The 25,389-nt window shown below is 38.9% G+C and overlaps 2 protein-coding genes across 9 annotated transcripts in view; one reads left to right on the forward strand and one right to left on the reverse strand.

The window, feature by feature from the left end:
• Nucleotides 1–25,389, forward strand: part of AKAP7 (A-kinase anchoring protein 7) — a 94,583-nt gene that overhangs the window by 17,401 nt on the left and 51,793 nt on the right. For 6 of the 8 annotated variants that reach the window (XR_008576445.1, XR_008576446.1, XM_054820890.1 and 3 more), the window contains exons 6-7: nucleotides 10,027–10,139; nucleotides 21,391–21,535. Coding sequence is in view for 6 of the 8 variants with exons in the window: in XM_054820890.1 (XP_054676865.1) it covers nucleotides 10,027–10,139; nucleotides 21,391–21,535 (258 nt within the window). In the remaining 2 variants the exon portion in view is untranslated. Of the gene's footprint in view, nucleotides 1–10,026; nucleotides 10,140–12,574; nucleotides 13,035–21,390; nucleotides 21,536–22,095; nucleotides 22,200–25,389 lie in introns of those variants that run through there. The other 2 variants (XM_054820891.1, XM_054820893.1) reach the window with 2 other exon arrangements.
• MSH5 (mutS homolog 5) lies at nucleotides 14,519–16,954 on the reverse strand. Its single transcript, XM_054820886.1, has one exon. It carries the CDS (start codon nucleotides 16,952–16,954, stop codon nucleotides 14,519–14,521), a length of 2,436 nt encoding a protein of 811 aa, XP_054676861.1.

A 25,389-nucleotide genomic window follows, 5' to 3' on the forward strand; every position in this document is an offset into this window, starting at 1 on the left:
AATGAATACACTAAATACTTTCTACTTATGTCTTCATTAGACTAAATTGCAAAGAACTTAATGTAAGTAACCTGATAAAAATAGAACATTTCTTATTACACAGATGTCCTTCAGGGCAGTGTGATTTGGAATATGAAATAATATTAAACAAAAGAATCCAGGTGAACTCTTCAGAACTGATGAGATAAACAAGAGAGTCGTTAGGATTCTCCCCCCTTCCCCAAGTGTATCATATGTATAATTCCTTTAATGTAAGAGTACACTTACAGAGTTAATTGCAACACAGTTTAGTTTGCATGCAGTTTTTACAAAACATTAGCAGACAGTCCTCTAAGGGCCAAACCTCCTACCGAATGTGTTGAATTTTGGGGAAAAGACCATATAGTACTTTCTGGGCTGTTCTTGACACAATAAATATACCTTCTAATGTAAAGAATCATATTAGCAGAAATGTGCTGTTGAGTTTATTTTCTGTAATACATTTTATATATTAATTCAAACCAGACTGTATGTCCAAATTATGCCTAGTATTCCTGCTCTGTGGATAGTATCCTGAATGCACAACTTTAGAGAGACAGCTGCAAGAGAAAATGCTGGAAACTCTTTCCTGCTAGGCTGCTATTGTCAGGATCTGTGTGAAGATTGCCTCAGGTCTCTGTATATACTGCTGTGAGGTTATATATGTTTGACAGAAATTAATTGTCACAAGTTTATTCTGGCTCCTAGCACAGCTTGCCTGTGATATACTTGTGTCTCTAGAAAACTGCAATTCTGAATCTGGCAGAAAGAAAAAAAAATACAGTATTGCCTGCAGGATGTTAATCATTCTGTTGTTGTCCATGGAACAGTAAAGAGAGATCACTTCTGTAGCTGGTTTGATTTTTTGCAAGACCTAAGTTTAGTTTATTACAGAATTACTGTTTTGCTAATTCAAGACTATGTTTGGTTTCTGCTACGCTCGAAGGTGAATTTTGACTTCATGTGTTATTTTGTGTTCTACATGGATGTTGAAAGAGAAATATTGGTAACACAAACAGTAGGAGATATATGAAGTTAAATTAGCTTCTTGTAAGAGCCCATTTAGTTCCATAAATTATATGGAAATTTGTTTGATACCAGTAACATCTGAATGTGGTACAACATTATAATTGTAAGCGTATGTCTGCTAATACCGATGTAAATGCAAGGTTGCCAGAGACACAAGTTCAGGAAAAGCAACGCTAATATGGATCTTCAGTTTGTTGTGATTTGCTAGTTTTTTCCCAACAAGCCATTAAAGGACATTTGCATCATATAATTATCTACCAGGAACCGTGCTAAACTGTTATGACAGAAGTTTGAGGACTATTTGAATCACTCTTTGTCCAAGTCTTTTTAGAATTCCGGAGCTAAAAGTGATATACACACTTACAGTGATTTTTAAAAACCTCTTCATTTGTTGTGCTTTGCTACACTATAGAATATTTGTAGTACTAAGTGAATTTGGAAAAGGTAATGAATTGTTTAGCTTCATTTTTAATTTTGATAATTATATTGTAAATGGTATTTGAAGCTGATAAAATTGAATAAGTGAATCTAAGTGTTTTCTACCTGCAGGATTTGCAGATTTTGGTTTTATGGATGGAATGATGCATGTTATGGTCTAACCATGAGAGGGAGCTTGTATTTCATGAATAAAAAAGTTACTCTTCTGTTTATGCAGATGACTATTTCATTTGCTTTTGGTCCTTTGTTTTTAAGAAATGTTGATTTGTTGGGTAAAATATTTTAATACAGTTAGGACTGCACTAGACAGACAAGTAGTACACCTAACTAGTCATTTACTTTAGTTTTATATATATGACATTTAGTCTAATCTCACTAAGTTGTTTTCCCTAACAATCTGTACTAGAGAGAAAGAAATGGAAAGTGAGTTATACTGCCCATCTTCTTCTCTAGGTACATTACAGCTTTACTCAAGCATAAGCTGGCATTGCCACCATACCAAAGCAGTCTGGCCCCTCTTGTTGTGTTGGGGATTTGTGCAGCCACATGGTGAATTCAACTGTGGTTAAATTAACTTTTTTTACCTTTGCCAGTTAATTTTTAACCTAATCAGTTTGCCAGTTCACTTTACTGTCTAGCTACAGGACTGTTGGCACAAAAAGATAGGAGCAGTGGTGGGCATGGGGCTGGAGAGGAACAGTCTGTTTTGGCAAGGATGGTGGTTTATGAGCTTCTTTAAAGATTATGAAACCACGCATTTAGCATCTATTTTAGGGTGATTTAAATTGCCCTGACTTCAGAGAGCCTAGTGAAATAGTTTAATTCAGTTAATTTCGTTCACTTTAGTTCCAGATGGCTGAAGCTAAGATAAATGACTTTTGCCTCTTGTCAGTTATTCGTAAGTCATTTCACATGGTGGAAAAATTGAGAAATCAAAACTGTTGTAATTTCCCATTAAAACAATTGATTTGTACAAAGTGAACAAAAAGCTGCTAGTCTAAATCCATAACAGTTGCACTGAAAATGTACTGCTGTGACATGTTAGATTTTCTTTTCTAGTCCATGTGCCATTAGTTCCTACTAATGTGTGTAGCAGAATTTTACTGGACTATGTAGAAACTTGGCTCATCCATAGCAAGAAGAGAAGCATGCTCTAAAGTTGGAAGTGGCAATGTTCTGTTGTCTCAAGAATATAATTATGTCATCAAATATATATATGCTATAATGTGTGATGAATATAACCAATGATTCTTTGGTTGATTTCATTACAAGAGCCAAGACACTTACTTAAATGAAGGACTGATTCCGATAGACCTGAGCATTGTTCGTGCCTTTTGATATTGCAAAGTTTTCTGCATGCAACCTTTTCTAATTCAGCTTTGCGCTACGTGACAGTTTTCTTCATTTTAGGCCCCTTTACTAGACAAATGCTGACAACAGGGGCAAACATTTTAGTGAAGATGAACAGTCATTATTAAGGCTAAGTAACACCAGTTAGTTTTATGAGTTTGTGCTTCCAACAGGTAATCCTTCACTAGACAAATGCTGACAACAGGGGCAAACGTTTTAGTGAAGATGAACAGTCATTATTAAGACTAAGTAACACCAGTTAGTTTTATGAGTTTGTGCTTCCAACAGGTAATAGTTATTAAATACAGTTTGCTCTGGAGCTCAACATTTTATTAGTTGCATGGGGATATTAAATGCTGTGCTATCACCAAATTTCTTAGTTCACCTTTTTTGTGTGTCACATGACAAGTAGAAGAGGCTAAAGTAGATATGCAAGAGTGGTAGGCTGGGACAGGGACCTGGCTTTGGAGCACTGTATTGCAGTGCCTTTCCTGCCCTTTGACTCTACTGCTCTTCACACAGGGTCTTAAAATTTTGATCAACTGTGTGGAAGGAGTCAGAAAGAATCTTTTCAATTGGCTAAGAAAAATGTGATTTGGCTGTATAATGGCATTTTCAGCAAGGTACAGAGAGAGCATATACAAGGGGAAGAATAAGGGTTTAATAGAAAGGAAGTTGAGGTAGCAGGCATAAGTAGAAGATCTGTTTGCAAGGCAAGGAGAAAGTACATTTTATAGGAGGATTTTGGTATTTACAGACCAGATAATCTCTAATTTGCTCTTGTATAGGCAGGCGGGCGTGGAAGAAAAGTTTTAAATTGTTGCAAAGAGTTTATTCAATTAGTAGGGAGATTGAAACATCTTTGGTTTGTCATAGTATCCTATCTTTGCACCTTGATGTTTATCATGGTTTTTATTCTCATTGTAGTTGTGTATGTGAAATATATAAAACAAACTAACCATATGCATGCCTGGCTCTGAATCTGCCATTTAATTTCTCCTTGATTGTTTACTATAAGATGGTTTTGATTGTTGACATCCTCTGTACAGAACACATATGATGATCTGGTTAAAGGCCACTGAGCACAGCTGTATTATTTAATGAAACTGGACATGCTGTTCATTATGTTCATTGCCTTCATTCCTCTAAAACACTCATTAGTGTTCTCCACATTTGTTCCTTAATGCTAAAATTGTCAAGTATGGTTCTCTGAAAGCAAGGACAGTAAACACTTTTAGATTTTCATTTGCATTTGTCTTCATATTGTGCTGCCAAACACTGAATAACACTAACTCTGATAAATACCTTATTAAAATGAAGCAATAAGATATGTTTTTTGTGATGTAAAAGAAGGTACTCTCACCCACTTTTTGTGATTGTGACAAACTCTTAGGAAGTATTGGAATGGATTAAAGTCAGTAAAATAACTGAGTTTCACCAAGTCCTACCTACGTTTCTATTTCAGTCTAGCACTTTGAGCCTTTACATTATCATTGTTTGTCTTGTAAGGCTTACCTTACATATTAGCATCTGTGCGCAAAGCAGGGATTTCTGGGTCCAGCTCCTCCTTGGATCCTACTTTATGAACAAGCACATCTTTCTTCTAGATACATGTATGGCGATGCAGAGAAACAGAACAATCCGCGCATGCTGCTGATACATGTTTGAAATAACCATATAGCTCACTAATATAGAATAATGGTATGGTACAGTACAGTGATAACTTACTCTAGAAAAGCCTGAAAGTAATATATAACCAAGTAGCAGTGGAAGAACCATTGGGAAATTGGCTTGACTCTGATTTACCTTTTGGTAGAGTGTGAAGCTGACTATTTGCAGAGAAATGCTAGTACTGATGGAGAGAAAAAATACCCTCTTTTCACATGGAGAGATGAGAAGCAAGGCCTTTCCTTTTCTTACATCCTGGAGATAAAAGTCACCAGCACATGAGGTAGTGACTGACCCCGGCAGAGCCACCATTTTTTTTTCATCAGAGATTGGGGATTGCTGAGGTGTTCAGGAGTCAGTAGTTTTTGTCAAGCAGCAGTCAGGGGCACTCCTCGGGCTGATACTATCCTTTGTAATGGCCTTAATGGTGGGATGGTAGAGTTTGGTGCTTGCTGCAGCTTTTGATTATATATTCCAAGCATAACATGATATCTAAAAGATTTTTTTTAAATTGGTGGTGGACACCTGTGGTGACACATAGTTGAGGTTGTGATAAGTATTATGATCTGAAATAGGTGGCTTCAAGTTCTTCATTGGCTTGGAAATTAGGTCTTTTAAGGCTTTGCAAGTGCATTATGCTGGTGCTATTGGGAAAGGAAGGATCACCAGAAGAGCTTCTCTGTAAAACCCAAACTTCTGCTAACTGATAGCCAACAGAATACTCTTAAAAAACAACTAAGGACGTAAATTTTTAACATGACTCAACATGTTAGTCATAGTTGTAAGTTATCTATGCTCAACTTGTCTTCAGCTTCAAGTGTAAAGTAAAAAAAAAATATCAGTAAAGAGACAGAATACTGTTTCTAAATTCCAAACCTTTAGTTGAGGGAACATGGCTTAGAGACAAACAGAAATTAATAGACTGGAAGAAAAAGTACATATGTAGCAGTTTTCCATATCTAATGAAATTTTAGAAAAGATGGCCATTTGTATTATGGAATATGGCTCAATGTGCAATTTTTCTATGAATCATTCTGTATTGATCCAGCTGTTGCATCTTTGAGCCTTTCCAGTATATAGCTGTTCTGGGTAAGTTAAGTTTCATGTATCACATTTCAAGTCTTAATTATGGGGAAACAGTTGTCTAATGGATTCAGCTGCATCCAGTGTAAGAAAGGCAGATGTCATTCAGTAATTTTGACATTATAAAAATAAGGTACAAAAAGGTATTGCAGAGTACTTCAAATTGCATGAAAGACGGTCTGAAAGCTGTCCAAAAATTTGTTCCAGGGAGTCACTGAGCTTGTAAAAATAGCCTTAACTTTTCTAGGGTATACTTTGAAGCTGCAAACATTGGTCAGCCTGAGACTAATAAGGGAAAACATGGATCTTGTTTCATTTTTCAGTCTAGCTGGTAAAGTTGATGTCTAGGGGAAGATGGCAGATTGTTATTTGTTAAGACCCGTGGGCATTGTCTGTCTACGATTCTTGTCACTGTCCTCTAATTTCTTTCAGTTCAGGCAATCCCCATCATAAAGTTTAACCTTCTTTGCTCAGTCTTCAAATCCACTTTCATGCTGTCCCATAAGCCTGGAACTTTCTCTTGCCCACAGCATCCGCGCTTCCTTCCCCATTTCTTTTAAAACTCTTCTTGTGGCCACTTCTTCAAAGAGCTGCATGGATATTAATAGCATTACATTATCTTTTAACCTTCCTGTGCTCTCAGGAAAACATTTCCCTTTTTGTTTCTTTCCCCCCCTCCTCCATCTACTCAGATTTCTTTCTATTTTCATTATCTTTGAAGAGGGAAACATTGTGCTAATTATGTTCGTAAGGCACCTTAACCAGTATAATGTCACACTTTCCCTAACAAAACTGGGGCTTTCTGTAGTACCAGCAAGTGTGGCCAGTCTCTTGAGCTGTGATGTTTAACAAGTCTATGCCATGACAAAGCTGTGTGAAAAGTCTGATCACCATGAGAACATGTGCAGACACACATGTAAATCTATTAAATTTCAAACTGCAATCTCTCTCTGAAGTTATGCTTTCTTTCTTTCCTCTGACCCAGTTTTTCAGTATGTTTTTTCTTGATTAGAATTGCCAGATATGAAAAAAAGATGAATTTAGAAAGATAACTAGGAGCAGATATTGAACAAAGCTATTGAGCACAAAATGAAGACAGGCAGGCCATGTGGTTGCTGTTCGGCAGTGTGAAGCGTAGGTGCCCTACCGTCACACCGTGACACACAGTTACAGTGATCAGTCTACCCTGTTGAAAACACTGGGCTTAAAATCCTGTCATCAGATGCGCATTGGCAAACCACTGGTCTGACACCAAGCTCTTACTGGAGTTAGGGGGACACCCTTAAAGGTGCAAATCTTCACCAGTACAGAACTTAATTGCAGAGTGGGAGACAAGACACTGCTTGGCATGAGACATGATGGCAGAAAGAATTTGAGCTTTTAGGGGGAAAAAAGATGACAATCCACAGGACTGAGTCAGAATATCACAGGGTAGTGTAAACATGGTTTTGACAAGACTAATCCTTTTCTGGAACATCAAAGTCAATGGGTCCTCAAATGATGCAGTTCAGAGAACCAAACAAAGGAACCAGAAAATGGCTTTGTTACAGATAATTTCAGTTTTAAATAACTGTAACATTTTGTTAGCTTACTAACATCAGAAAATAAGCAGGCCATTGGGTGCATGGAAATACATGCATACCATAACTAAATGATGTAATTTGAACTTCCATATCTCAGTTTGAAGAAGCAGCAAACATTTATTTGTAGTCTTCTGTTTTGATATGTTAATCTGTTGTTCAGCAGCATTTGCGTGCACAGCTGCACAATAGCTTAGTGGGGATTCAGTGTAAATTTGGAAATGTTTCCCACAGGCACAATTTAAAATAATACAAGTAGGTAAGCTGTACTTTTATATAGATACATAGCTGTAGCTATAGGTATACAGTAGGTCTATAGATCTAGATAGATATATGTATAGATTTAGATACACTGATCTGTAGATCTGTATAGCAGTTATGCTTATATTGGGGCCCCAGTACAGGAGAGACATGGAGCTGTTGGAGAGAGTCCAGAGGAGGCCACGAAGCTGATCAGAGGGCTGGAGCACCTCTCCTATGAGGACAGGCTGAGAGAGTTGGGGTTGTTCAGCCTGGAGAAGAGAAGGCTCCGGGGAGATCTAATTGCGGCCTTCCAGTACCTGAAGGGGCCTACAGGAAAGCTGGAGAGGGACTGTTTGTCAGGGAGTGTAGTGACAGGACAAGGGGTAATGGGTTTAAGCTGAAGGAGGGTCGATTTAGATTAGATGTTAGGAAGAAATTCTTTACTGTTAGAGTGGTGAGGCACTGGAACAGGTTGCCCAGAGAGGTTGTGGCTGCCCCCTCCCTGGAAGTGTTCAAGGCCAGGTTGGATGGGGCTTTGGGCAACGTGGTCTAGTGGAGGGTGTCCCTGCCCATTGCAGGGGGGTTGGAACTAGATGGTCTTTGAGGTCCCTTCCAACCCAAGCCATTCTATGATTCTATGATACCTATGTACATACATGGAGTGAAAGAGAGAGAAAGAATGGGCACAACCAGAAACACAGGAGCTTCCGTATGAACATCAGGAAACACGTATTTCCTGTGAGGGTGACCGAGCGCTGGCACAGGTTGCCCAGGGAGGCTGTGGGGTCTCCATCCCTAGAGACAGGCAGAACCCATCCAGACATGGTCCTGGGCAAGCAGCTCTAGGTGGCCTTGCTTGAGCAGGAGGGTTCGACCAGATGACCTCCAGAGGTCCCTTCCAGCCTCAACCATTATTTTCAGCATCTGTCACAGTAACATGACCCCATTACCATTGTATAAATGCTTCACGAGTTTTAATCTGGTTGTCCTTTCAGTCCTGTGAGTTAGAATAAAAGGTTGGGCTAATTCATTTTTGTAAAATGCATCAGCATTTTCCATCAGCAACTGGGGAGTGAAGTTTGAAAGAGAATTTTCAATTGGACCTGTGTAAGAGATGGCATTTGGGTCTTTGATTTCCTTGGCTTCTTTCAAAATCCCAACTTTAGTTGCATAGACTGTGGAGCCTAAGGTTATAAATCTCATGCAGCAGAGAAAGAGGAGTGAACTTTGATCTCCAGGTCCCAAGTGAATACTCTGAGCTTCATCTGGAACTTTTCTGTTGCAAAGTAGTGCATAAACTCGTAAAATCTCTTAAGTGTGATTTCAACGTAGCTCACTTAAATAGTTACTATAGAAAATAAAAAAATACAAGAGTAAGGACTCTGGAATGGCATATTACAGGAGCGTGAACTGACAGAGTTATGCTAGCTAGCTTTACATGCATATATATTCCTCTTCCTTGGGCCTTCCCTATTTTTCTTCAGCCAGCTGTGCTGTTTGCTTCCCAGTGTAATGCATTTTCTTCCAGGTGGGAGAATAAAGCACAGGAACTTTCTGTTACTGCTGAACTATCAAGTAAAAAAAAAAAAAATACACTTAAATGCAAATACATCATTATGGTAAGGGTTGATTAAATTAATGTGATACGATTGATTTTTTTTTTCCCCTTATTCTGATTTGAGTTCAAGGATAGTATGAGTCAGCTAGACCTGCAGGTAGTGAAAAACTGGAAGTTGTATTTGCAAAAGAAAAAAAAATTTCACAGTTTTTCTGGTTTTCAGTAATAGAAATATTCTACTTACTGGTATTATTTTTGCTACAGGTTTTCACCATTTTATCTAAACTTTTTTTCCAAAATTACAACAGCAATTTTTCATGTAAAGTATTTCATCTAAAATAAATATGGAGCATAATTCAAAAGTTATACTGAAATTTATTTCCAAGAAATGAAACATGACATTGGCCAGATGAGCTGGGAAATAGTAAATTAGGTCAGTTTAGTCAAATTGCTTTGGCCTGGGCTGTAGAGAGATAAATGTGTACATTGAAAATATCAAATTAGCTTGGAAGGCAACAATGAAGCTAAAAAAAAAAAACAACCCAAATCATCAGCATAACTGATATGTTCTCTAAATTTGCTATCTAAATCCAGTGCCAGACAGCTTGCAATTTCAGATTTCCTTTGGTGTGAGTGGGAGATATTACCCAAATACAGATAATAGAATTCACCACAGAATAGTGTTTTTTAAAAGATACAATTTTGTTACATACTCATGAGTTTTCCTGAAGTTTCCAAAACTTCCAGTGAGAATAACTCCTGAACAGTTCTAATGTCAAGTTCCTATTTTGATAGCAAAAGCAGACAGCATGGACAGCTTTCTAATTGCCATTATTTTAGTAGAGCCAAAGTTGTGACCCATATTAACTGTAAATATAAGACTATTTTCACAGGAAATAATGTGTACCTTTGAAGTTACCTAGAAATCTCTCTGCCTTTTCGTACTCATCTTGTTTTTTCCATGTGGAGTGGCTGTGACTCATATTACAGCTGAAAGCACATTTTTAAGCATTCTATCACGTAATATCTTTGTACCTCCACATTTTTCTCCCTCTTCAGAGACTATGAAGAAGATATTTCAAGAAAAGGGCATCTTGACAGGAGGAGAAAGAGCTTTTAAACCACATCTGACCTTCATGAAGTTGTCAAAATCAACACAATTACGTAAGCAGGTGAGCTCACATTTCACATAGCTCAGCAGCAATCTAGAAAGTTTAATTTGGAGACAAGCAAAGGAGTTGCTTATGCTATAGCATCATACTTTCTACTTTGTAACCAGCTGAAGAGGTAAGACTTGAAAATACTGGGGTTTTTTTAGGCAAAATACTTAGTACATCTACCATATAAACAGCAGTCCTGTACTATACTTTAAGTTACCAGTCTTGATAGTACAGTAATATGGTCTATTGTATTTTGTGAAACTATGCATGACCAAATGATGAAAGTATTTGTTCAAAATTACAGAATTATTGTTAGGGTGTACATTATATGCATGCAGTTTGGATAGTTTTGTTTTGTTACTCTATAGGAGAAAATAAGCAAACAAACAGTGGAGTTTACATTTGAATTATGCATAATATGCAGACTGTCTGTTCCCTCTGTTGAATATGCTTTGGTGAATTTCAGAGTAGCAATGAAACATATCTTCCATATTCTCTCTTGCAGGCAGTTACTTCTTGCCTGTTTATTAGCTTTTTAGACAAAACACACAAATACATAAAAGTAGGTTATACCTGTGAAGATAAATATATAGAAGCAATACTAGTATATCTAGTTTTTCATTTCATACTAACTGAACAGTATTGTTATTTAACATAAGATATAGCTCCATAAATTTTTTTTTGCTGATATTGTATAGAATGTTTTACATGATCCTTTAACATTGATCAGGAAAATAATTTTCAGAAAAAAATATATTTTAAAGTAAGAATTAAAGTACATAATATAAATATTTTAAGTTGATTTTCTTTCCATAATAGTAAGCACTAAAGAAAAACAATTTAAAATGTTATTTGAAATAACTCTAAAAATGCTGAAGGTGCACATTTTAATTAAGTAGTATTGTGCAATCAGCTGGAAGAAGGCAGTGAGATTTGAGATACATCAAGAAACTTCAAGGGCACATGTACTTGCTCTGAAACAGAAATAAGGACTTGTCCACAGGTTGTACATGGTATATTATAGCTATTAAATTTGTAAGCTCACATAAGCTGTTGCTTGTTTTAACAGTTGTTTTTAAAAACCGCTAATTTTAAAAATCCACAGCTCTTCTAGAATATCAGCTGTTCAGTAATTTAACTGTTTGGTTAAAACATCTGAGACAATCAGGGTGGGGTTTTTGCCATTCTATTTTTGCTTGTTTTTTGGATGGTGGTTTGTTTTGTTTACATTTATCTACCTTGCATGAACTATTAGCCAGGATGCATGCTTTCTGTGTTCTGATATTCACTGCTGCTGACAGACCCAGCTCAGTGTCATTCCAAATCATCTTCCTTAGTCCTCCATAATGCTGGATAGTGCATATGGTATTCTAAAGACATACTGTATAGAAAGATATTATTTATTAAAAAAAAATTTCTCTGTCAATCCACTGTCAGGCATAAGCATTGGTCTTTACTATCATTTTTTGTTTCATTGTGCCCATGCATTTACTGAGATAGTTTCATTCATTTACTATAAACAATAAATAAAAACATGGAACATAAAAGGAATGACTGTTTTGTAGTACATTTTAATATAATGCCTAATTGCATTTTCAGATCATAGAACAGTATGAAAAACAAGAAAGGGGGAGTGGATGAAGGTTACATGAGAAAGCATATAAAAGAGCAAATAGAACTAAAGTAGTTGAGCATTAATATTTTTTTAAATGTAAGTTTCCTTATTTGAAGCAATAGTCTATTAAGCCACTCTCCTCATAATGACATCTAAATTCCACCAAAGTTATTTTTGGGGAAAAAAAAATAAATGTTTTTCAAACCTTAATATAGCTACAGGCGTTTTTGAAATGCATATCTTCTGAAAAGACTGCTGATATTTACAAAGAAAAGAGTCTGAGAATTCAAAATTAATAAAGATCTCAGGAAATCAGCTTTTTATTTTGAAGGCACAGCTTTAAGCTAAAAATGGTAAATGCAAAAAACCTGGAAACAGGCATTAATAAAGTATGAAAATGTGAGATAAAGCAGGTTAGAAAAGACCTATCTGGGTTACCGTACCCCCTTCAGCTTCTGAGGTTAAAGAACTTATTTACCTACTCAGAAGTGGGAGCAACTCATTCTTCATGCTTCGTTGGACGATTCTGAGATCAAATGTGCCACTAAAAACTTCCTCAAAATAAGGAGGTACAGTGTGCCTCTCAGTGTCCTTCTGGAAGGAGATAAAGGGATATAATTTACTTGCACGTTTAGCTATTTCCACAACTGATGGTTTGGATGATAAGAATCTTGGGTTAGTATCATTATCTTCCATACAAAGAACCTAATGAAACAATGAAAGAAGCAACTGGAGTTTTGCACTTGAAGATAACATTCTATTCCTGCTTCCCTCACTAGCCGGCTACCTTGCCACAGGTCAGTCACATCCCGTCTGTTTTTCATTTGTCCAGGCTGCTGTTTACTTCAGGGTGTGTTGTGAGGCACACCTGATAAATGCTGTACGACATTTGGAGATCCTTGGATACCTAGTGCTGCCAGAACTGCAAATACTGTGACATGGATTTCATAAGTAGAAGATGACTGATGGCTAAATTGCTCTGATGATATCTGCTTAATTAGTAAGGAGTATATCCTTAGCCTAGACAGTGGTTGACAAAAAAAATGGCCAAAAATATAATTTATGAATATTTAATATATGATAGTCTTCTGTACAGTGTATCTTTAGAATGCTATATGTATAATTACTAAAAAAGAATATATTAGTGAGAAGAATCCATTTGTATTTACAACACTTCCAAGTGTTGTACAAGGCCTGATTCACTGTTACCAGTCAACTTCAGTGGTAACATCATCAAGATGCTAGATATTCTTTTGCAGACAGTATTATTATGATTGCACTGGAAATAGCAGTAACTGCATGATTCAGTAATTTATTCTTTTTTTTTCATGTAAATTACATTAAACTTCTGCCATTATCCTAGTTGCATATAGAGATAACATAAGGTACTTATTTTGTAATAATAGTAGCTCCTTCATCATAAAATAGGAAATTCTACACTGAGTGAAACCCAAAAGAGCATCTCCAAGTTCAAATGTTTTTGATGTGCTCTCCCATTCATCTTTTTGCTATATTCAGCTAGACATACCAGATAAGATGTTTAATACTGATAATTACGAAGGTAATTACTTTTTCTCATATAAATTTTCTCTCAATTTATGTGACATTAATACTTTTGGCTTCTTGAAATCAAATATAGCTGAAGAGAGGTGTAGTGTATTTGCTGGTGTCTTTTATTAGCCATACTGTAAGCAGTTACAGCAAGTTTTGGCAGTCAGACTATAAGCTAATAACTCTTCTGTCTTATTTAGATAAAGAATCTCAAGCACTTATCTCATTGCAGGAGAGGTTATTATTTCTATAGTACTTACATATCATGTCTCCTGCATCATTAATTTGTTAATGAATTTTTGTTGCATGTGCATACATCAAATATTGTGTTCAGTAAAGATCCTCTGCAGAACAGGGTAAGTGAAAGGGAATCCTGCCCTTCTGGTATTATTCCTTTAATGTTAAGTTTTACTCAATACTCAAAAATAGAATACAAAATGTGAATTTCTGTCTTACATCCCTAGTATAGTTTTCAGTTTCCTAGATTTGTAATTTTGCTTTTATTTATACCCATATGGCCTAGATACATAGTCGTACCATATAGAACCTTATGAGAAGAGAGTGATTCTCACTAACCACCAAAGCACTTACCCTGTTTATCAGTCCCTGCTGGTTCTGGTGTCCAGCATTCTTTCTATAATAACTCCTGGGATCTCTGGCATTTTGGACAGAAATGCTGGTATAAAAAAGCCTCAGAGCTCATTAAATCCCTCTGTATTTCCATTTGTCAGCTTCTACATCTGTGGTTTGTATTGTGACAACTGTTACTTGCTGATATGGGAGTCTGAGGCACACACTTATTTGGAATCTTTGATGCTGATCCTAAAACAGCTGAAACGATCACTTTGGCACAATACAAAACAATCAACACTGCTTTCACAGTCTTAGGAGACCAGCAGAAATGTTTTGTGATTTTTCTACAGTATTTTTTATTCTGAAGTTCTAACAACAGGGGCAGAAAACGCACAAACTGGGTGACCCAACGGCTGGAAGAGGTTCTTGAAGTCTCTTCTTTCAGTCTTCCTGCTTTCGTATCATACACCATATTGCAGACACATGTAACTACAGTACTTGTTTTAAACAAGAAGAAGAAAGAACATAACTATAGGCAGTTTGTTACAAGCTAGCGTGAGGTGTTAGTCATAGTGATTATTCTTTAAATTACCAAACTCTCCTACTGAACGATGTAGATATGATGTAATCTATGCTTTCACACATACCCATGTTACAGTACCGAGGCTGCAGAAGGCAGCACTTCTTTACGCATGAACTCTTCTAAGTCCACATGGGGATCATCAAGGTCTAAGCGAAGAAACTTTTCCACAACAGACCTGCATTTTTCCATCCGATCTCCTTTTGAAGGATGATCAATACATTTGATAGCTTTTCCGTTGCGAATCAGTTCTGACACTTCCACTCCTCTTTCAACAATTTTGGCTGGCATTCCTGCTAATGCGGCGATGTTGGCAGCATGACTAACAGTGGACACGCCCTGTTTGATCTGATAGAAAAATATCAACTCATCTCCATCTTGGTGGGTCTCCATGGTCAGATACTCCAGAAGAGGTGTGTCAGGCAGGAGTTCTAGCTGCATTAAACTGTGAAAATTAGTGGAGACAAAGACCTGCGGACACTGTGTTCCTTGCCTGATCCAGTACCTCAGGACAGCAGCCAGAAGGGACAGGCCATCCAGTGTGTTGGTCCCTTTACCAAACTCATCAATAAGTACCAAGGACCTCTCTGTGGCATTGTTTACTGCCTTGGCAACCTGGTTAAGATCAATCATGAAAGTGGAGAGCCCTACAGAAACTGATTCCCTACTGTGGATTCTCGTGTAAATCCCATCAATTACTCCAATCTCTGCCTCTGCTGCAGGGACATAACTGCCAATTAGAGCCATGAATACTATAAGACCGACTTGCTTTAAGTAGATGCTCTTTCCAGATGAGTTGGGCCCAGTGATTATCTTTATACGTCTGGTAGCCTCGCCACTGTTTACAGGATTGGCCACAAAAGTCTTTGCACATAGTTCCATGAGCGGATGTCTTCCATCCTTGATGTGGAAGCCATGGCGGTGAGTAAAGCGTGGCCGGCAGTAAGCATTCTCTCGGGCCATCACTGCTAAAGCTAGTAGCACATCTAGGTGTGCAGTATACTCAATCACACTGTTAAGCACTTCAGACTTCTCCAAGATCTTTGTCTGCAGCTGGTGCATAATAAGTGTTTCCTGGTCTCTGATCTCACAATGCAAGTCACCCAGCAGGCTGTCCAGCTCCTTAGTCCTAGCACTTCTGTAATGCAGTTTATCCTCTGACAAGAACATGAAGTCCAAGCCTTCGATTTCAAAGTCACTCTTATCCACCATAGTTGGTAGCCGTGGAATGGAGAGAAGGAACCCAATCAAAGGAATGTAGATCACACAGCAGGAGGGAATATGATTGTCCAAGGTCTCCAATTCTTTTCGTGCCACTTCTGTAAGGAAGTCTGACAGTCCCATCAGCTTTCGTTTCTTCTCATCAATGGTGGGGTCCACATTGGGTCGAACAGTGAAGCGGTTCTCTGAGATGCTGCCTTCAAAGTCCACCACTTTGCTGATTAGACTAGCAATGTAGCGCAGATCATCAGTGAAGACACGCGAAATAGTCTGAAAGAGTTCAATAGTGTTGGGCAGAGAACGACATGTGTCTCTAAGGCACACTGCACTGTACACTGTCTTATAGAGTGCTTGCCAGTCGCTAACTTTTGTGTGGGAAAGAGTCATTCTTTTTAGAATAAGAGGCACATTTTTAATATTCTTGAGGCAACCTTGAAGAGTGAGGACTGTTTCATGGTTCTGAGCCAGCAGGAAGAAGTGGATAACATCTAGCCGTTTGTTCAGCTCTGTCAAGTTCCGAGTAGGGCGTGTGAGCCACAGCCTGAGCAGTTTTTCTCCCCATTTGCACCTGCAACGGTTTAAAATTCCATATAAACTGAATCCTTCCTTTAATCCACTGGACAGCTTGTACACAGAAGGATGGATATCACTTTTAAATATCTGCAGGACACAGTAAGCATCTTGGTCCATATTCACAATATCTGACAGCACAAACTTTTTAAAGGCCAAAATAGGAACTGCAATAGTGCTTTCTTCGAGCTCAACTCCAACCCTTCTCCTGTCTAGAAACTTAAGGAGTCCCCCTAGGGCTCGTATCATGAGTGGGCTCTCAAAAGGGATGATTGAGGACAAGTAGAGAATTTTCTCTGTTGCAGTCATATGAGGTGGGATAAATGGAAATTGCCTAGATAGGATCCGTTGCTTGCTGACTTCTAGGCCAAAATCTATGTTAGGAAACAGGACAATTTCTGGTTTTCCTGTATCTTTATCACCAGCAGTAGCTGTTATGTTGGTCAGGAATTTGGCAATATTCTGGTCCTGTTTTGCACTGGTCACTATGCATTGAGGATTAACTTCCCCAATCACTTTTTGCAGTAGCTTGAGGTCTTCATTATCAGGTATGTCAGGCATGAAGTAGACTGAGCAATCTTCTGTATCATAATAAGTAATTGCAAGCTGCCCTGCATACCACAAAACAGACATGTGTGTCTCAGAGCACTCTTGGTCCTCTTGCTCGGGCGCAAGCGGTACTGGCAAGGCAGAACTCGTGAGTGACGTGGCACTCATTCTGTTGGAGAAAGATATTTTTATTCACAACTCATCCAGAAAGTCCTGAGAAGTAACTGTAATTGATAACCGCAGGTTAACACTCACTCTTCCAACCCTGGAGAAACTAAGATGCTGCCAGGAATTAAAGATATGTTACCTGTTCAAGTGAAAAGATGCAGCCACTAACTACAGCCGCCATGTTGCTTCCAAGCGAGGTGTAACTGAGCTAACTACCAGCAATGTTGGAATAGTTTTACAGTTTTTCTTTGTATCCTTTATTTTAGCCAGTATACATATATGCCCAAATACCCTTAAAGACAGTAATAGACGTGCACGTGTATATACGCATACAAAATCATCCTCCCTCAGAGGTACGGGACACCTCACAACAATGCAGCTATGTAAACTGGTCATAATTTCAGGGGTATTTATGCAGCACCATCACATAGTACCAGTTTCTGTACAAGTACGTAACGTGCTCCGGAAGGGATCGACCATACCAGTTTCCCCTACTGAGTCCACAGTCACTGTCAGCAACCCACTTCTAACTCTCTCCCACTTCTTCCCCCCTCTACTCACCCTGCTTGCCACAGACGGGCTGCTCGTCACGGCTGCTGCGTCTCCTTACAGTCCGAAAGTTTTATCTTGACCCCCTCTCCGTGCAGGTGCCTCGCGCTCCAGCCCTCAAGGCCTCCCCGCCGCAGCTCCTGTCAGGAAGGCGCCGCGCTGTGGCGCTGCATCCCTCCTCCGCAGCCAGGCCGTGGCCGCCATCCCGCCCCGCCCCTGCCGCGCCGCCGTTAACCGCCCAGCCCCCCCGAGGGCCCACAAAAGCCCTCGTACGGTAGCAAGTCCTGGGCGTCGTGCGGGGAATGGACCCTCAATCGCGCTTGCGGCCTCCCGGCTGAATGGCAGCACCCCTCTCCGTCTCCTCGGAGCGCCTGAGAGGGAGGGAGGGAGAGAGAGGAGGCAGTGGGAAGAAGCCCCCTGAGCAGCCCAGCCCTCTGGCCGGCATGGGATGCCAAGCATCTGCTCCCACATAGCATCTCCATGACCTCTGCACCACCTGCCCGTGCTCCCGTGGGACCCGTGGCCGTCCCTATCCACTGCAAAGCTCCCCACTGCTCGCTTCTTTCACCCATTTCAGTGTCTGCAGTTCACTTAACCAGCTACTTTGAGCAACTGTAAATGAATCTTCATATGCAGCCCTCTCCTTTGAAGAGCTGGATGTGTGGTGCTGGAAGCTGGCCATTTTGGCCATGGGGTCTGGTGCATGGAAGCTGAAGCTGCTTGCGGGAGGGTGTTGGACACCTCACTTTGCAGCCATGGGAAGGCCTGTCACCACTTGAGCCTTCTTGCCTCTGGGGCAAATGCTGCCTGGCCACCTGCTGATGGCAGCCATGGTCACTCCATGCAGCTGGAGGGTTTAACTGCAGGCTGGGAACAGCAGGCTGCACCTTCCCTGCCTGCATACAGAGGCACAGACAGAGAGTTAACAGACGTGACAGGGCTACCAAATGCTGTCTCCTTGGTGCCCTGCCAGTCTTACAAGAGCTCCACATGCAACACCTCTCCAGGCCCACATTACACGTTAGCCATGTACCTTTATAGGCATCCATTCACTACAGTGCTTCCTCAAGAAGCAGATGTCTCCCTTTTCAGCACCAAACTCTTCAAAATGGCCTCTCAAGTACTCTGTTTCTCACCCTCCCCCAATTATAGCATAGCTTTATAATCAGCATCTATAACTTTCCCATGTGGTAACAACTGCTGTCTTTCATCTCTATTGCCCCAGACCCTTTCAATTAAGAAATGAACCGTGACCTTCCCATGCACCTGCATTGTTTCATCCTTTCACATCTCATTACAAACAGTGCTTCAGAAATTGCTCCAAGTTACTGAAAATATCTTGGTTTTCCCATGGCTGTTTTTCCAAATATCTTTCAGTAGTGCATCACAAGCATAACTCAGTTCCTGAACATTCATAATTTGATTCACGCCTTACCAATCTGTTTTTGACAAGCAAAATCCCAACCTCTTGTAAATGCTATATTTTTTATTAGAGCATGAAGTGGTGATTTTGATCTTTTCCTCATTTTGTTCCACAAGTACTCAAGGCTTCACATTTTCACAAGTGTTCTCCTGGCTGAAAAGGTCTTTTTTTGGTACTGACTGATGTCAAAATGTATTTCCAAGAACTGTCAGCCAAAAAGCAAAGAATGATGATTTAATTTCAAAATAACCTTAGTACATAAGGACTAATCTATCCATAGAATATCACATTTTAAATAATGATAGTGAGGATGGAGTAAATGTAGACTTCCATGGAGGCTGTGTACCCAAAATGAAAAACAAAAAGCATCCACCACCAGATGTCATCGTTTCAGAGCTTAAGGAAATGGAAAGACATTTTTGACCTTCACTAAATTAGACTTTAAGGGACCAAAAGTCTAATTTAGTAAAGGGGACCAAAAATCTCTAAATTAGACTTTAGAGACCCAAATGTGCAGGTACTTACTCAAGCAAAGTGCTTCTGAAGTCAATAATTTTGTACCTAAGTAAGAGCTCAGTAGACATACTGACACAGCCCATCTTGCATATGACTAATTGTAAATGAAGCATCACAAGAAATGCTCAGAGGAACGGATATAGTGTAAAGGTGTGAGGGAGGAGACAGCATCTGTCCCCTTTAGGGTGGCTGATGAGGGACCTTTTCAGTGCAGAAGGGATAATAAAAAAAGGAGAAGGCCCTGAACAACACATACAGAGACACAAACCTGACCAGCATATGGTAAGGGAGGCAACAGCAAGAGCCAAAGCTGGTCAGCCACATGGACTGTGGAGCATGGGGATGTTAATTTCACTGGGACTGTCTGGTTGAGGACCTTGTCAAATGGAAGAGGAAGGAGAAGGGGGAAGCCATAAACAAAATATACAGAGACATAAACATGTCAAACAAAACCAAGAAACAAACCCAGTTGGTTACACTAATTGATGGGCTATCAAGAAACCACAAGCAAACTGGGACTTTGCAGCTGTTGGGGAGGTAAAGCTGAGGGTCCAGGCAGTTGGGGGGGTTGGCGGGACTGTGTAAATGGGTAGGGGATGTGCAGGGCAAGGGGATCAGGGAGGAGCACAGGAGGAGTGGACAGAAAGGCATGTAAATGGGGCCAGTTGTGTGTAAAACGGGGCTGGTGGGTGCGCTTGTCTGACCGAGCTCGTGTCCTCGGTGCTGGGTGCTGGGGGCAAATGTCTGTATCGTCCTCAAACTGGGTGTGTGAGGGGTGCGGGTGTTCACTACCAAACCTCAGGCTGGACCAGCCAGTATGTGGGGGACCCGTGGGGTGGATAAGGGGGCCTGGGATCTGGGCAGTGGTGCTGGGTGGGCAGAGGGGCCGTGACGGTGCTTGGGGGATGTGCAAACGCGCATGTGCTTCTGAACCTGGAGAGCGTCGTGTGCCTGCACTAGTGAGCTTCTGTCTCTGCCAGGGGCTATCTGCACTTGTGGCCTCTGTGAGCCCTGTATGTAGGTGCTGTTGAAGGCAGCCTGTGTAGCCAGCCGTGTCCGTGTCCTCTGAGCATGTGTACGTGTCTCTGGGACGTGAAAGCAGCAGGTACATCCACCAGAGACCCTGGGTCCCTGGGGCATGGGGCGGGGCGCCAGCAGCCGGGGAGTAAGGAGCCCTGGGCTGGAGCTGCTGGAGGCAGTGGTCGCTCCTAACACCCCTTAGCATATAGTAATGATTTTTAAAAAGCAAACAGTATTACTTCAAGGTAGATCGAAAGAGAAAATACTGAATTTCTACAGAGATTGTCTATTTTTATTGAAAATATGATGGCATGAGGAGCCCTGAACTCTTAAAATGACTACTGAAATGAGGTTTCTGAAAACAACCTAATAGAATATTTACTATGTTCCACTTTGTATATGCAAAACTACATAATGATATTGATATTATAAATCACTGTAAGTGTTTAGATTTACTGAGATAAAAAGTTTAGCACTATTTAAATACAACCACATTTTCCTGTTTGGCGATTTTAAAGACCCAGAAAACTGCCCTTGACAAACATTTGAGATTTTTCCTTGTAGTAACATGCGCAGTGATGACAGCAAGAATAATTTCCAGTTACATGTTCCATGAAGACTTTTGCAAACCACTGGAAGTTAAAGCAGTTGTAGTATTGTGCATGTCAATTTGTTTCCTACAGGACTGAAGAGAGAGGAGTAGAAAGGAGGTGTAATGACACTATTTCCCTGTTTAAGTTCTGCAGCAGACACTGTTTAACTATAGCAGAAGATTTGGCACATTATTGTTTCAGTATTCTTTTTGCACCTTGAAGTAGTTTCCCATGCTAACTATACCTCTGATTAAAATGAAAACTATAGCAATTAAATATGAAAACTCAGTCTTCTAGTAGAATGCCTAATTTAATTTTTATGTTGCTATTTAAAGGTGAAAAAAATTGACTCAAGCCTGTATGAAGATTTTAAAAGCCATTATTTTGGAGATGAAATCCTGCACCGCCTAGATCTTTGCTCCATGTTGAAAAAAAAGCAACCGAATGGTTACTACTACTGTGAGTCGTCTATTGTTTTTGGTAAGTACATCTTCATTTTCCTCTTATATCTATTGTGTCTGTAAGTTATATGCCTGAAAAGCCATTTCTTTTCTGGAGTGTATATTAGGCAATTCTTGTAATAATATCCACAGTCTGACAGGAGTCTGTCCTTCAATCCTGGCTTTCCAGGAACACTATGCAGTATGTCTTGCTGACAGCTAAAGTTTATGTTCAACTATCCATCCCCAGAATCCAGTTCCATTTCTCATCCTAAAATGAGTGTTTAAGATAAGTGACATGTATCACTCTCCAGAGCTGCTCATCTCTCTGTTGACTATAAAAACAGCCTGTGTGACTAAGTTAAAGTGGTAATTATAGATGATTAACGCCAACTGAAATGTCTCTAGTTTGGCAGAGATGTGACCTTACTTGGACTATGTTCACATACAGAAAGAATTTCAGTGGTACAACAGATTTCATATTAGGTATTCAGAATACCATCAAGACTTTAAACATTGTATAGACACCTTGCCTAGATCATTACAATGCTAGAAATCACAGTCGTGTCCTCCTTCACATCCCTGTGATTAATATTCTAGGCTTGTCTTTTCATTTCTGGCACAAGTCGTGGCATTCCAAGCTGGAACTTGAGGTGATACGCATGGAAGGTCTATAGACTGAGAGACTATGGGATAATGGCTTGTGCAACAAACCTCTCTGTGACGGTTAGTTCCCAGTAGCTGATAGTGGATCTTGGGGCTGCTATTAGTCATATTAAGAACATGAGTTAAAACACTCTAAGTGGAATAACTAGACAATGTTGAGGATTTTTCCTTAAATGCTGTCACTCCTTTAAATCTGTTGTGTGATGTGTTGGGAATATCTTTAAAAATACCATTCCTGCACCTGCAGATCTTTAAGAAATCAGATGACATGGGAAGACAGTCAAGTAGTAATACAGCAAAATACAAAGTTTTTTATATTAATTGGGTTTTTTCCATCTGTCCTAATTAGGCTGATTCTTTATATATGTCACATTAGAGATGAGTCTCAAAAGACAGGTTTTTAGCAGGGAGCAGGACATGGTCTTCGGAGGTCAGTTTATATTTTTCTCCTTTGTACTGGTACAGCTTGGTTTTTTGTTTTGGAGATTTTTTTATTATTTTTTTCTGCTGCAGTCATGTCGAAGGTTGAATGTAGTGGTGTTGGAAGACATGGGATACTGAAATTCATACCAAAAGTTAACGTGAAAACTTAACTATGTCTTTTTTCTTTAGAAGTAGAAATTTAGAAATAGAGCAAAACTCTATTTGGCATGTTGTCAATGAGCAATAGTTCCATCTCAACAAGGGTATGGACGGTCTTATTAAACCTTAGTAAAACAAAGTCTTTACTTTGACCTACTTAAGGAAAAGAGAACATCTGTTCTTGTATGGATCATCTAATAATAGGAAAGAAATATGAAAAATCTTTTACAAGGAGCCTCAACAATAAAATGCTTAATTAAAGACTATGATAAATTTGTTGTCATATACCTTGCAACATTTTCCAGATTTCTGGTAATAAGCAGAAATATAAAAAAAAGAAAATGACCAGAAATCATTCCAACAAGCAAATTATTCAGTGGATCTAATGCTTCCTACCGCAAAGCATACTAGTCCTTAGTAGTGAACATATTCATGACCAATGAATGATCATATCCTCAGAAAGAAAGAACAAAACATGCAACATCAGGGAAATCTTCCAAGACCGTTGCCATCTCAACTAGCTGAATAGAAACGTCTTCACTGGAATTTTTTCTCATGTGGATAGTTTCACTGGAATCTCTTCTCATGTGGACAGTTTTCAAGGAAAGCCCTGTCTTCACCCTTAAGTAATAAGGAATCTCAAAAAGATGAAAACTTCTATTTGTTGTGAAGATACATCCTTAAAGCCTAAGCAATCTCAAAAATATAAAACTTCTGTTTGTTATGAAGATACCTTGTTAAGGACTAAAAAATCTCAAGAAGATGAAAACTTTATGAAGGTGCCATGTCGACCCACAAATTCTGCAAAACCTTTAAAAGTATGATGAGCATAAAATAAAAGGAAAACTTCTGATCCAGGCACCTCTTCTAGTTGAGCTAATTTTAATGGAAAGATCCAACTTTCAAAGGCTTATAATTGACAGAAATACATGTGAATAGTGTATTATACTCCATTTTTCCTAAGGACATATTGTTTTTTTCATCATCATAAAAACCATACCTGGTTAACAGGCAGGTTAAATGTGGTTATACCTGGTGCCTTATCTGCTGTTTTTCAGCTGCTTTTCAAGATTGGATTGTTTCATTCTTAATGCTATCAAAACTGACACTATGTTGGAGACAAAGGGTGTTCATGAACAGCTAGTACTACTTTTAAATTCCTTTTGTTAAAAGTTAGTGCTGGTTCCAGGACTCTGTGTAGGGCTTTGATGATGACTTGGTTTCTGCCTTGTGGTACCTTGTTTCCCTATGCTGCTGCCTTGCAGATGGCAGTGCTTAGTGGTCTTGAGGACCATTTTGAGGACTTACAATTAAATACTTATACAATACTTTAAGCACGTCAGGTGCTTTGCAAATGCTAAACATTACTTCCTGTAAATGTTTTTGTTTGCACTTAGGGCCACCTTAGCTTAGGTAGACTGTTACAAAACAAATCAAAAGAAGTACAGAGAAAAAAAAAGTGTAGGATGTCCGTTTAAATTAGTGACAACACTACTGCAAAATCCAGACCAGTCAAAATTAAAGTGAGGTATATTTATACATACATACATATCTATCTATCTATCTATCTATCTATCTATCTCAATAAATTATCATATTTATTACCTTGTGTTATGCATGTATCAGTTATGTTTACATCTGTGTATATAATTACATATCTAATGTCTTCTATACATGTTTGTACATTCAAATATGTATTTATGTGCATCCAAATGCTTAGAGAAAGAGAAATTACGAGATTATTTAACACGGTATAAAATTTTTCATTTGGATGAAATTGAGGCTCCACTATTCACAAATATACTTAATAATATTTTGGAATATGTATCTGATTAAGAAATTCGGTAAACAACTCGTTACAAATAATAGCTGTTTCGTAGTATATTTGGTAGATATTGACAATGTTTTTTCAAAACATTTGTTTAAATCTCTCTTTTTGAACTTGGCTTGTTACTGACATGTCAGAATGCTAAAATAAGACAGTCAGTCTTTCAGCTGTCTTTTGAATATGAGCCCCATTAAATGGTTTATAACAGCAGTCAATCAGCTGGTTGTCAGAGCAAGAATAAGATGCTTGTTTGGCTTTAACTCAATCCTGGTGTCACAATGTGTAAAGAATTTGTGGAGGTGTCATTTTCACAGTCCGAACAGAATTCTCCTCTAAATTATTTTTACATGAGTACTGCATCTTGTTTTTTCTAGCCATATTATTTGAAAGGATGTTCTTCACTGAAGACACATTAAGAAAATGTAGTATTATTCCCACTTTTCTCGGTCCTATATGGACATAGATGCATCTTGCCCAAATACATGCAGTTAATTTTTTCTGGTTTTGTACGTGTTAATATGTATTTATCTAAAGCCAATAGGAGAAGGAAAACAGCTATGTTGGAACAGAGTTTAAATGACTTATTTTTTAATTTCAGAGAACAAGAAACTATATTTTAATGAATTTTGAAAAACTAATTTTAAAATGTTTTAAAATGTGATTTGAATAGAGTTTTTAGGAACTATAGGTGTCTAGGACATTAGAATAAACACAGGAGGGACTTAATACACTTCTATTAATACATCAGAAATAGTGAAATTGGAAAATTACTTAATACAGACAAAACACTGTATCCAGCTCTAGTTCTTTTTACATGT

The sequence above is a fragment of the Grus americana genome, chromosome 3 (genome assembly GCF_028858705.1).
Source record: "Grus americana isolate bGruAme1 chromosome 3, bGruAme1.mat, whole genome shotgun sequence".
NCBI classification, from domain to species: Eukaryota; Metazoa; Chordata; class Aves; order Gruiformes; family Gruidae; genus Grus; species Grus americana.

Bases quoted from the DNA above. Each gene is read 5' to 3' on its own strand.
- MSH5 (XM_054820886.1), bottom strand. From the start codon at position 16,954: ATGAGTGCCACGTCACTCACGAGTTCTGCCTTGCCAGTACCGCTTGCG.